Source organism: Strigops habroptila, chromosome 6 (assembly GCF_004027225.2).
Source record: "Strigops habroptila isolate Jane chromosome 6, bStrHab1.2.pri, whole genome shotgun sequence".
In the NCBI taxonomy this organism is placed as follows: Eukaryota; Metazoa; Chordata; class Aves; order Psittaciformes; family Psittacidae; genus Strigops; species Strigops habroptila.
Window position 1 is genome coordinate 36,824,139 of NC_044282.2, and position 12,721 is coordinate 36,836,859.

Sequence of the window (12,721 nt, forward strand, 5' to 3'; positions counted from 1 at the left end):
AGACAACTAAGATACACTGAGATGCTGATTAGTAATTTAAGGACTGAGAAAAAGTTTCAGAGGGGAATACACAGAAGCATGACTGAGTTAAATACGCATCTACATTAGCTACAGGGCATAATTAAAACTACATCATTCTCTTAAATCTACATAATTATGTCCCAAAGACACTTTCTCTTTAGTATCCTTAGCTTTACTGGTAAGCCAGTAAGGACCTTGGGTTTAAAAGGTCAGGCAATATTGTCTTAAAGCAAAATATATCCTTACAAGTAAAAGGGTAAAAATGTAAGGGTTTGGGGTTTGGGTTTATTCCTTCTAGTGCTCACAGCTCCAGATGTGCCAGGCAAAACAAAATTCTAATGGACACTGAAAGAAAACAGTACCAAGTGAAGCTGCAGGTTGCTCCCCTGCCAAAAGGTACAGGGAATTGATGCAGCATCTACCACTGGGGGAGGGTGGGTATGTGGGGAGGGTGTGAACATGGCTAATTTTGGAAATACAAATAACTCCATTAATTGACACTAAAAAGCATCATTAATTTTAGGGGTGGGAGAGCATCCCTTTACAAGTGAATATTCTACCTTTAAATTTAAATACCACCCAAGTTAACTAGCTGAATTCAATAGCACATTATGCACCACCTGCCCTGTATTACTATTCTTAGTCAAATTTTTTAAACTTCTGAATACAATTAAACCATGTGCAAGTTAAATATACATATACACACACAATATATATAAATTTATTACATATATGTTTATATAAAGTTGTAAGTTAACAGTACCTTTTCAGTAATCATTACGTAGAATCATAGAATCATTTAGGTCGGAAAAGACCTTTAAGATCATTAAGTCCAACTGTAAACCTAACACTTGCCAAGTCCACCACTAAACCATGTCCCTAAGCACTGTACTGCCTGGAATACAACCAAATGCAACCCCTGTGAGCATACTTTCTCAGTCCTCTCACCTCCACAATCCATTATCCATCTCTTTCCTACTGCTTTGGTCAATAGGTACACAAGCAAATTGAAGAAATCAAACCATGCAGTCAATAATATGCCAGCAGTATTCATCCAAATGTTTCAAAATTCTCAAGTGCTCCACAAAAGAACAGAATGCTAGCAAGCACAGGATACAAAGGACAAATTCCCATCTATAATACACAACTCTTAATAAAAATGGTAATATACGATTGCAAGAATCTTGCATAGACTTAACATACATACTGTGATACATTTAATGCCAAAAATAACCCGATTTTAATGGCAAAGGAAGCTTATTTCTATTCAGCTAAACTCCATGGCCAGACCACAGAGGTTTTGTAAAAAATTCCCAGTTTTCAGGCTCAGCTTTAACCATTCATATGGAACCAAATGGGGAAGAATAATGGCTGTCTAAAATATAAGTCCTCAGGATTTTCAGTTACTTGAGTCCAACTCCTCACTGCTTCTTATTAGCAAATTACCATAGCCAAAGGAAAACAAAATCTTCTTCCAGCTACAACCAACAAGAAAGCTGTATTAATTCAGCATGACTCAGATGCAAGCAACAGCAACCCATGCATTTATGGCTTCAAGTCATGCTTTTAATTCTCATGCCTAGCTGTATGAATTTTGACAATAAAACACATTCACTCAAAACACCTCTTCTGCATATTGTTTATTAAAATATAAAACGAACTCTTCAGCCAAGATCACACCAGCTAATCAATCTCAGCAGCAATCCCTCTTCACATGAATATCACCTTCAACAATGGTTATGTCCCATTTGAACAATGCACAGGCTTCAATTTATACACAAAAACAACCAATAAACTAAAACATTAATGAAGCTGTATGAAAGGAGTAAAACTCCTGATGATTGATGCACTGGCATAAAGCTGATTTCTGGAAACTAACATGACTAACATGACCTCAGACTATTGGCATTTTTAACTTGGCGTTCAGTTTATCACTGTTGCAAAAGGCTGTTTAGCTCCTTTGCCATAGTGGAGCTGTGGCATCTCAGTTGAGTCACTTCACACTTTTGCACAAATACTTGGATTTCATAGACCTGGCTGTTCAGAGAAATGCCATAAAGGATTATACTAAAAAAACCAAAACACTCAACAAAATGCAAACCAAACCACATAAAAGAACTCAGGAATACTGAAATCTTAAGTCCTTTTTTTTAGCCTTTTGGGTTGAAATTTAAATTAAAGATTAATTTTTACTTCAAGCCTACATGCCTAGGATGCACTTGGACCACGTACTGGCTTGAAACCCCCATAAACAATTCCACATCACTGTTTTTTCTTCAAGCTTACATTAAACCTTTTCTTTAAATGCAAATTCAATTGTAAGTTTAGGCAGCAAAATGAGTCTTGTAAATGAAAATGGATTTTCATGTTTCTTCTGACAATTAAATCACTTTTAGCCTGTTACTAAATCCATTTCAAGAGCTTACCTTGTAGAATACAAAAAACATTTGGAAACATACCATAAAAATACTTTTACTTTCTTTATGCTCAGTTATACCTTGTAAGCATTGCCATTCAACATACAATAATGTTATGAATAGTGTCATTTTGCCCATACAGAATAAAAATGATTCACTCAAAATCTTTAAAATTCACTTGCTCTATCTCACTACAACTACAGTATGAAATGATACTTTCCAAGTGATGAAAGAGAAATACAGACAGTAAGTGGTTCTACTGAAGCTAATTTTTACAGTCACTGGTGGAAGGAAAGAAAAATTATTTCATTTTACCAACAGTTTAACAAAAATACAATTTAATCAAGAACCTGACTATCTAGTCCCCTGATAACCCATGAAAGCAAGGGCAATATGCTTAACTATATTAATGACATACACTTCCACAGAATTCAGAGGGATAAGAGTTTACAGGTAACGCATGCTGCTTTTCTATTACTTCTTTTCAGATACATTCTAGAAGAGAGTAAACATTTTCTTAAAAGTTCTACAGTAGCCTTTATACATAGCAGAGAATTCAAGCCTGGCCATCTATTTGCATTACACTACTAGTGATGTACCGTTAAAGAAAGACCAGATTTTAATCTGTATAGAGAAATTTCAATTATATTTATATCTTTATCTCTTAGATGTTAAATATTGTGGCTTGCTGTTCAACATGTCACTGTAAGCTGCAGATTTGTAAAATTTAAAATAATTCAAGAATACATATAGCAAATTAAATTTGAGAATTAGAATAAAAAATGTGACAGAATAAAGATGCTTTTCTGATTTATGAATCAAAATATGTTCCCAAAATAGTAGGCACCATTACCCAATACAAAGGGGGCAAGTAAAAAAGGAATCCAGCTGCAAATCAACCCCCAAATCTCAAACAAATGAGAATGTAAAATACCAAACCCAAATGTAACCAAGTGACTGATAAGAAAATACTCCTGGGGATTTAAGGAGGTAGAGGTTGTTTTAAAGAACCACCACATCATCCATGCATTATAAATTGCACTGGGGATAGTTGTGTGTGCTTAAAAGCACTGTCTTGCAGATTACTGAGTGCCTATTTCCGTTTTCACTTAAACACATGGGGGTGATGAGGGGGTGTTATAATTGTATAGACCTACAAAGCATTATAGCATAAGCACTTCCAATTTACATCTGTACATCAAATTTGCTTATTCTTTATGATCTTGTCTCCCTCTGGTGGCTGGCCGTCACAAAAATGTATTTCTACCTGTATGCAGAATCACAAAATAATTCAACCTGGAAAGGACCTGAGGAGGTCTCTAGTCCAAACCTCCCTTCACGGAATTTGTGGCTGGCCCTGCTAGAAACGTTCCCCACCAGCTGTTTGCAACAGGGTAAAGCCTCACTCCTGAATCCAGATTCAAGGCCCTCCTAAGATCATCTGGAAAAGAAATGGAACAGCCAGGAAAATCAAATCACTGGAACTATCTCAGCAGAGACTGAAGTCCTTAGCAGGAAGGAAGCTGTGTGCCAAAAATGCTTAGGAAAGAATTCTTCTGGGACTTGAAAAACACATACATACTATAATTCACTGCAGCAAGCAGTACTTGTTGCCCCGTGTCTTGTATGAATAGCCATGTCCCACAGAACCTAAGCTGACAAAAGATTGTCTACCAAACACTACGAAATACTTCACAGCACTCTGGAAAGCTGAGATCTCACAACATCAAACACAAAGTAATCACAATCCAAACAAAACTGACATAAGTTTTTGCTAGGAGTTTTTGCTCTAACACATACCACAGGCCAGGCAGACAGATGAGAGAAGCAGCCTGCTTTAATCTACCTAGGCTGTTCAAGGTAAGGAGTGGGTCACAAATCTCCAAAAATCAGCATACATTTTCATGCTCTCAAAAACACAGCACATGTATGTTACACTTTCCTCACTCACAGTACTCTCAAAAGTATTTGCAAGGGTTAGGCCAATTACTAATATATCTAATAATACCTTCTATTGCACTGAACAGCATTTTCTCACTATTGTCTTGCAAATATTCTTCTGTCTTCATTCACCTTCAGTTTCTACTTTTATTACTAGTCTATAAATTTGCTCTGACAAGCTCACCACATACACAGCTGTCCAATTATTTTTTTAATTAACCAACAAAAAAGGCTAACCTTGCTTTTCAGATAGTACTGTCTGTGGTCACTGCTTGGTGAATTCATTTAGTCACATGCATTTGTATTTCATAAAGGACATTGGTTTCCTAGCGATTTAGTGGTAAAGCAAGACTTTTCTAGTCCTCATCTATAAAAAGGCTCTTTGTGGCTTGCTTTTTATCCCCAGGGTTCAGGAGAATGACCAACAAAATGAATAAAATCATAGCATCTATTCTAACACGTAGCATAATGTACATGTTAATTACATCCTCACATTCACATATTTAGATATTTTTCATTTGTTTAATTACCTTATCTGCATCCACTTTTCCTCTGATAAATTCTTTCTTCCAAAATTCCAGTGCCTGTTCCAGAGTCAAGCCAATGCCTTTTAAGAACAGCCCGTATTGCATACGGCCCCCATGACGGAGATGATGGTTATCACGCAGGGCTTTGTGCAACTGGCGCATGCAAAGAGGGAATGATTTCACAGAAAGCTGTCAAGAGAGAAATTTGTATTTAAGGCAGACTGATCATTTCGGTTGTAGGATAGATATATGCTTATTGTGACTATTAATTGGCACCACTTGAACAAGCCAGTGGCTGGAAGAAGAGATATGCATGTGCAGAGCGCCTTGGGGCTGATGATAACATAAGTGTGTCCGTAAGCCATCACATCCAATAACCATCTCCAGAACAAAATCCAAAGGACAGAATAATACGGGTGGGTAGTAACACACCATCTAAAAAGTAACACAGGTTTGTTTAATTGCTGTCAGGAAAAATACACCCACAGTTCCATTACAATGTTTCTTTCTTTTTCTTTATTTTAGTTTCTGGAATGGCAAGGTGACCTTTGTTAGAGGTGACCTTTCTTACAGTAGTTGGGGGTTGTGCGAGGACATGGGGTTTTTTAAACATCTTGAAAAACTACAGGCGTAAGTAAAATCCACTGCAACTGATCTGCAGGGTTTTTCCCTGGAGAATACTATTTCTTGTAAAGCAAGATCTCAGATGTAAAAAAAGGTAACATTCAAGTTTACTTGGGCTTTGCGTTTTTACTTTTAACGTCTGAGTCATGCCATGGAATTCACTGCTGAAGGAACACTATCATGGTTAAGATGGACACTGAAAATACAAATGATTAAAGTTCACATAAAGGAGTTTTAACGTGGTTTTAATTGTCTCTGCATCAATTATATGATTTTACAATCCATTTTATTTACTTTGTCTTGAAAAACCCTTTAAGTCAAAAGTCAAAAAAAGAGCATTAAAAAGGCTAATACAGCAATGCAATAATCATAAACTAAACATCATGGGTTGCAAAACTATTAAATAAGAAAATTGTTAAACACGGCTCATAATTATGTTACGTATTTGTGAAAGTACACAAAATTATGCAGCAAATTAAGCAATTCATTATAGCTCCAGCCTAAAGCCTGATTAGATGCATTTTCAGTGAAATCTGTTCCATTTTAAACTTTATCACTATTTCATTCAAGTAGTTCTCAAGAGTTACAAAGCAAATATGAACCAATAAAGATCAAAGCTTTATATGTTGTCTGTACACAGAATACTCAACTTTTAAAAGTGACGTATGAACATACAATACAACTCAATAAACACAGAGGACTTACAGCATCAACCTGATCTAGAGAAATTTTTCCTGTGTTCTTTTGCACACTGTAATCTGGGCCCACATAAGAATGGCTGAAAAATAAAGCAAGCAATACAGCATCATTTGAAACTGTTAATTTTTAATTTTTATTTTTTAAGTTTACAAACTTAGAAAGAAATTATTTGACCACTTAAGGGCTGCAAATATTTTACACCAGCATACTGGTCAAAAATCAGCAAAGACTGGGTAAAACCAATTTTTTTCTTACACGAGAGATTTTGCAACTAACTTACAAAGATCATTTCTTACATCTTCTGAAGGCAGACAGAGGTTAACTCCAGGAAAAAGGAATTTAGCTAAATGACGATACTTGGTACTACACACTATTTTACTACATTACTATTATTTACTACACATTATTTAACCAAGCCAAGTGTAAGGTCCTACACCTGGGTCGGGGCAATCCCAGGCACTGCTACAGGTTGGGCGGAGAAGAGATTCAGAGCAGCCCTGCAGAGAAGGACTTGGGGGTGTTGGTTGACGAGAAGCTTAACATGAGCCGGCAGTGTGCGCTTGCAGCCCAGAAAGCCAACCGTATCCTGGGCTGCATCAAAAGAAGCGTGACCAGCAGGTCAAAGGAGGTGATCCTGCCCCTCTACTCTGCTCTCGTGAGACCTCACTTGGAGTACTGAGTACAATTCTGGTGTCCTCAACATAAAAAGGACATGGAGCTGTTGGAGCGAGTCCAGAGGAGGGCCACGAGGATGATAAGGGGGCTGGAGCACCTCCCGTATGAAGACAGGCTGAGAGAGTTGGGGCTGTTCAGCCTGGAGAAGAGAAGGCTGCATGGAGACCTCATAGCAGCCTTCCAGTATCTGAAGGGGGTCTACAAGGGTGCTGGGGAGGGACTCTTCCTTAGGGACTGTAGTGGTAGGACAAGGGGGAATGGCTTCAAACTTAAACAGGGGAAGTTTAGACTAGATATAAGGAAGAAGTTCTTTACAGTGAGGGTGGTGAAGCACTGGAATGGGTTGCCCAGGGAGGTTGTGGATGCTCCATCCCTGGTGGTGTTCAAGGCCAGGTTGGACAGAGCCTTGGACCACGTGTTTTAGGGCAAGGTGTCCCTGCCCATGGCAGGGGGGTTGGAACTAGATGATCTTAAGGTCCTTTCCAACCCTTACGATTCTATGATTCTATGATTCTGTGATTTTGTGACATTTCAACACTGTTATGCGTGAAAAGCATAGAGCTAAGAGTTGATTTTACTACAGTACAAACAGCTTAATTATATATGCATTCATCTGTACTCTAGCCTTATTTCTGGCACACACTGGAGCACTAAGCAAGCTTACTGTACTTCATAGATATTTTTTTCATTACACAACAATGGATAAATAATTAAAAGTATTTGAGCTATCTATGTCTATTACTACTGATTCTACTAGTTTAGTATCTAAATTCCCTTGTAGAACCAGATCTGCATCACTTTACTTAGGCAAACTACAAACAAAAATCACAGTCCTTCAATATTACAATCAAAGCACAGAACAACACGAAACAGCTGTTGCTTAGGCAAAGTATTTTCTTTTTAAACAACCAATTATGAAAATGACCATTCAGTCAGTTATCACATCCCAGGATGTGATACAAGCTGCTCTACCATAATCACTTTAGATCATCTGCTTGCATCCTACAGTATTTATGAGAATCATACCAATACTGAAAAAAAATTGCTAAGCTAAAGAAAACTATTTCTTCCTGGCATCTGTAGAAAGAATTGGCCTGGGAAGAGAAGGTCCAAAGAGAAGACACAAAAGTTTTCCCTACACAATAAGTGAACAAAATAAGACTTCAGAAATTACTGTTAAAAAGAAGACATACTCTCTGACTCCTGTTGACCATTACATCTGGAGTTGGTAGGAAACTTTAATGCAAGGACAGAAAATTAAATGCCAAGTTGGAGGAGAAGAAGAAATTCTTCTACTTTTCAGGCTTTGAAAAGGTCAAATATTCTCAGCATGGTAAGCAAACAGGAAAAGTTTTTCATAAAAGTTTCCTTACTTTTATATTAAGTAGTAGCATATGACCTTTACAAGGTCAAGGTTTCTTGATACCTGACACCACCCACTAAAGAGCTGAACCCTGCGAACTGCCTTCAAAGGTGATGCTCTGAAAAGGAGTATTCTTTATCCCTCCAAAATATGTGGTAGGCTGGAGCGGGGCATAAGGAGGCCAGCACTGGTCATGAGGCCTTTGGCAGCTAAGCTGCTGGATTCCTGTCCCAAGGAGCTCAAGGAACTAGCAAATGAAATCCATAAGCACAATCTTGCATCGAATATTTTACTACTTTCTTTTAGTTAAAAATGTTCTTTCTTTTTTTGTCTAGTACAATTAATATTAGAAAGCACCGATGAAACAGAATAGAACAAAACGAGGACCTAAGTCACAGATAAAATATGTACTTAGTCCCAAAGAGTCCAATTACAAAATACATGCTACATCCATTTAAAAAAAAAGGGCATGGATTAAAATATCTATGCAGACATAATCTACAGTAAAATGACCTTTCCTGAGGACTAGCTAATTTATAAGTCACAAGCAGATATGAATAGCTTCTAAAAAATGTGTGGGGCATTAACAACAAAACTGCTCTGTAACCTTCAATTACACGCTTTTTTCATACATTTCGAACAAAAGTTTTTGCTCCCCGATAAAGCTCTATTGACTATGCCAAAAATAAATACTGCTGCAAGAATTCGCACAATGAAGGTAGAGGAAAGCCTACAACTAACTAATATTCTCTTTTCTTATGAGCAAGATGAAACAAATGCAAATCACAGATTCTCAGAAATAAATAACAGAGAAGACGTATCTGGTCATCTGCCTGTTCACTGCTAGAGTTTGTTTTTCAAGTTGTAAGGTTTGATATATTTTGCCTATTTTAAAGGAACTTCCAAAAAGGCAACTCGGAAACATTTCTGTAGTTTTTTCAGTTGGTGACATACCCAAGTTAACCTAAGGATGTACAAAAAAAAATCTTTTTGCATGAATACAGTATCCCTGCTAAAGTAGCTGCTGTGAAACTGACTTTTGTAACAACCTTCCCTTTTCCCATATTAAAAAAAAGAGCACAGAGAGGACTGCGATTGCTTGACTGCTGTGATACCAAAGGCTGTCCTGCTTATATAGAGGCACAGTACGTATCAAAAGAAATCTCAAATTTCTCAGTAATTACTCCTAGAAAGCACGATTTATAACAAGCCAACCTAATTGCTCTTTAGCTTCAAATGGAGAAAGGTATGCCACTGAGGCGTATTTTTTAAGATCCCAGTAAAATGCATGGCAATATGAAGATGGAAGCTTATAGGCATTCAGAAGTATCCCCTAACCAGTTACGTAACACACTGCAACATTTTTGTTCTTTCATTGCTCTTGAACAAATTTAAATCATATTTAAATAAGCAAAGATACAATGAAAGCTATTTTTCCTATTTTTGTAAAGCTAAAAGCAACAAAACATGAAACTGTTTCTCTGCAATAAAAATTACCTTTTTTTTTTTTTTTTTAATCAAAATAAAATATCAGCATTTGGGTACACAGCAGTAGAGCACCACATGAAATAGAGAATGCTAACTAGACCCGCATCCTAACTCCAGGGCAGTGCTGTCATGATGGAGCCTCACCGTTTCAATTTCTAATTCATCCAACATCGTTTCAGCAATCTTAATGCAAAATTGTATGTGTTCAAAAACAGAGTTTTCATTACTGGATTCAATATTTAAGCAAATTTCTATCTTTAGAAATATTGTAATTTGAACTGAATAAATACCTGAGCAACCCGATCTAACAGGATCTGCACTGAGCAGTGGCTAGATTAAATGATCTCCAGAGGTTCACTCCAAGCTAAATTATTCAGTGATTCTAAGCCAATGCATCTCCTGCTAATTGTATGGACTTTGTCCTTCTGCATACTACCATAGAAAGAAAACTCTCCCAAACAATATAAAGCCGTAAAAAGCAATCACATGTATCAGAAAGAGACTAGATCTACGCTCAACCCGAAGAACATCAGGAAACTATGTTTTCTTACTCTTCAGCCCCAAACACATTCAAAGAAAGTAGAAAGCTTCTATATACTGTATAACTACTAAGAGAGAGGCAAACTGTTTCAGTTGTATTGTAGAGCACCCTAACAGTTCCCATGTTCATCTCTCTCCTTAGGTCCATCAAAAGAACAAAATAGGACTCAATTTCTGAGTGACAGTGAAATCTTTCGGCAAGAAAACAGAGCATAAAATATGTACAATAGGGAAGGCCCATACTTTGAGCAGTGTAACTTGGAATCTATTTTGTTTGTAAAGAAGCTTAACTTCACACCTACTATTTAAAAAGTTTTTATAAAAGCTACAAATGTTTCCTGTTACTTAGAAGCAACACCAGCTCTGTAAATTATGTTTCATGTGATTTATAAAGCTTTGGTTAGGTTGAAGGCATACTGTCAGGGTGTTTTTTTCCCAGTCAAAGCCAATGGCACGTATGAGGTGTCTGGAAAAAAAACCCAAACAACTCTGTAGATAAAACAGTCTACTAATACCATTACTTTCATCTGTATGAAAGAATATATTCACCCTTTCAGTTTGTTACCTGAGATGATTAAGCAGAGGTTGTAGTCGCTCATCAGACTGTATGGACGGCAGTGATCGTGCTGTCAGCTAGAAGAAAGCAGAAGTTCAATTAGTAAAATATTAGCTAAAAAAACTTGACAACCCAAAGCAGGAATGAATTCACCCTGCGTTGCTAAACCTTTACACATCAGATGAGACATACTTTCTCCTATTAAAAACAACTAAGCACAACCATCCTGAATTGGAACTTAGCAGGAATATTTACAAGTTAACAAAGCCAAACATTGAAAAATAATTTCTCTAAAATTACAATGTTATTTGAATTAAATAGCAAGATATCACTGAAAAAGGAATACTTGTTTCCAAACATTTGAACTAGAAGTCATAGTGCACCTAAACAGCCTTCTAGAAATCACATAATGTGTATACTTCATTAAGCTATATTAAATATATTTAGACAGAAACATTTACATAATACTTCGCGCTATATGACTTCTATATAGACATGCCTGTGTACACTAGCTTTTCAATAGGCATAACCTGTATTTTGTAAGTTGACTGTACTAAGTGAAATATATTTTTCTTGCAACTCATGACTCTTTTAATGCTCAAAACATTAAACTTTTCTGAAAAAATAAACCTAGTAATCTACAAATCATGTCACACTATTGCAAAATACTAGTTAAGTGGTGTATTAACTAAAATAATTGGAAAAAAATGTATTAAATTTCCTTAATATCGGTATATAGCTGTCTACCTATACCTGTAAAAGGTACAGGCATAGCACTTCTGATACTGCTGACATACATCTATTATAAAATAGTTCTATAATATGCATTTCATGATTCTACTGCTGCCAAGTTATGCTGCGTTTTGAAAACCACCTTCATACAATTTTAAAATTTCAACATATTTTACATCGTATAAACCACCATCAAGTTCTTATCTATGTACAAGTAACAAAATAGCATGCATAGTTATACATACACTCTAAAAATCTTATTTAAAAAAAAACAACCACCACACTTCTAGCACCATCAGCGTAGCTTCGCCTTTACAGCACGCAAGTAAAGGCAAGCACATATTTGAAAAATCACAGCAGTCAGGTGAAGTTCCCAATGTCTGGAAAAAGGGAAATAAACCCCCCGTTTTCAAGAAGGGGAAGGTGGAAGACCCAGGGAACTACAGACCAGCCAGTCTTGCCTCTGTGCCTGGCAAAATCTTGGAGCAGAGTCTCCGGAAAAGCATGCTGAGGCACATGAAAAACAACGAGGTGGTTGGTGACAGCCAACATGGCTTCACTAAGGGGAAATCCTGCCTGACCAATTTGGTGGCCTTCTGTGATGGAGCCACGGAAGTGATGGACAGGGGCAGAGCAGTTGACGTCATCTACCTGGACTTGTGCAAAGCGTTCAATACTGTCCCGCATGACATTCGTGTCTCTAAATTGGAGAGACATCAATTTGATACATGGACCACTTGGCGGATCAAAAACTGGCTCGATGGCCGCATGCAAAGAGTTGTGGTCAACGCCTCAATATCCAGTTGGAAAACAGTAATGAGTGGTGTCCCTCAGGGATCGGTGTTGGGACTGATCCTGTTCAACATCTTTGTCGACAACATGGACAGTGGGATTGAGTGCGCCCTCAGCAAGTTTGCCGAGGACACCAAGCTGTGTAGTTCGGTTGATACACTGGAGGGAAGGGATGCCATACACAGGGACCTTGACACGCTTGTGAGGTGGGCCAATGCCAACCTCATGAAGTTCAACCAAGCCAAGTGTAAGGTCCTGCACCTGGGTCGGGGCAATCCCAGGTACAGCTACAGGTTGGGTGGAGAAGAGATTCAGAGCAGCCCTGCAGAGAAGGACTTGGGGGTGT

General features: G+C 37.5%; 1 protein-coding gene across 2 annotated transcripts in view; it reads right to left on the reverse strand.

The window, feature by feature from the left end:
• Positions 1 to 12,721, reverse strand: part of PRIM2 (DNA primase subunit 2) — a 120,879-nt gene that overhangs the window by 33,531 nt on the left and 74,627 nt on the right. For both annotated transcript variants that reach the window (XM_030490552.1, XM_030490554.1), the window contains 3 exons: positions 10,861 to 10,928; positions 6,236 to 6,308; positions 4,910 to 5,095 (listed from right to left, as the gene is read on the reverse strand). In XM_030490552.1, coding sequence (XP_030346412.1) covers positions 4,910 to 5,095; positions 6,236 to 6,308; positions 10,861 to 10,928 — 327 coding nt within the window. The remainder of the gene's footprint in view (positions 1 to 4,909; positions 5,096 to 6,235; positions 6,309 to 10,860; positions 10,929 to 12,721) is intronic.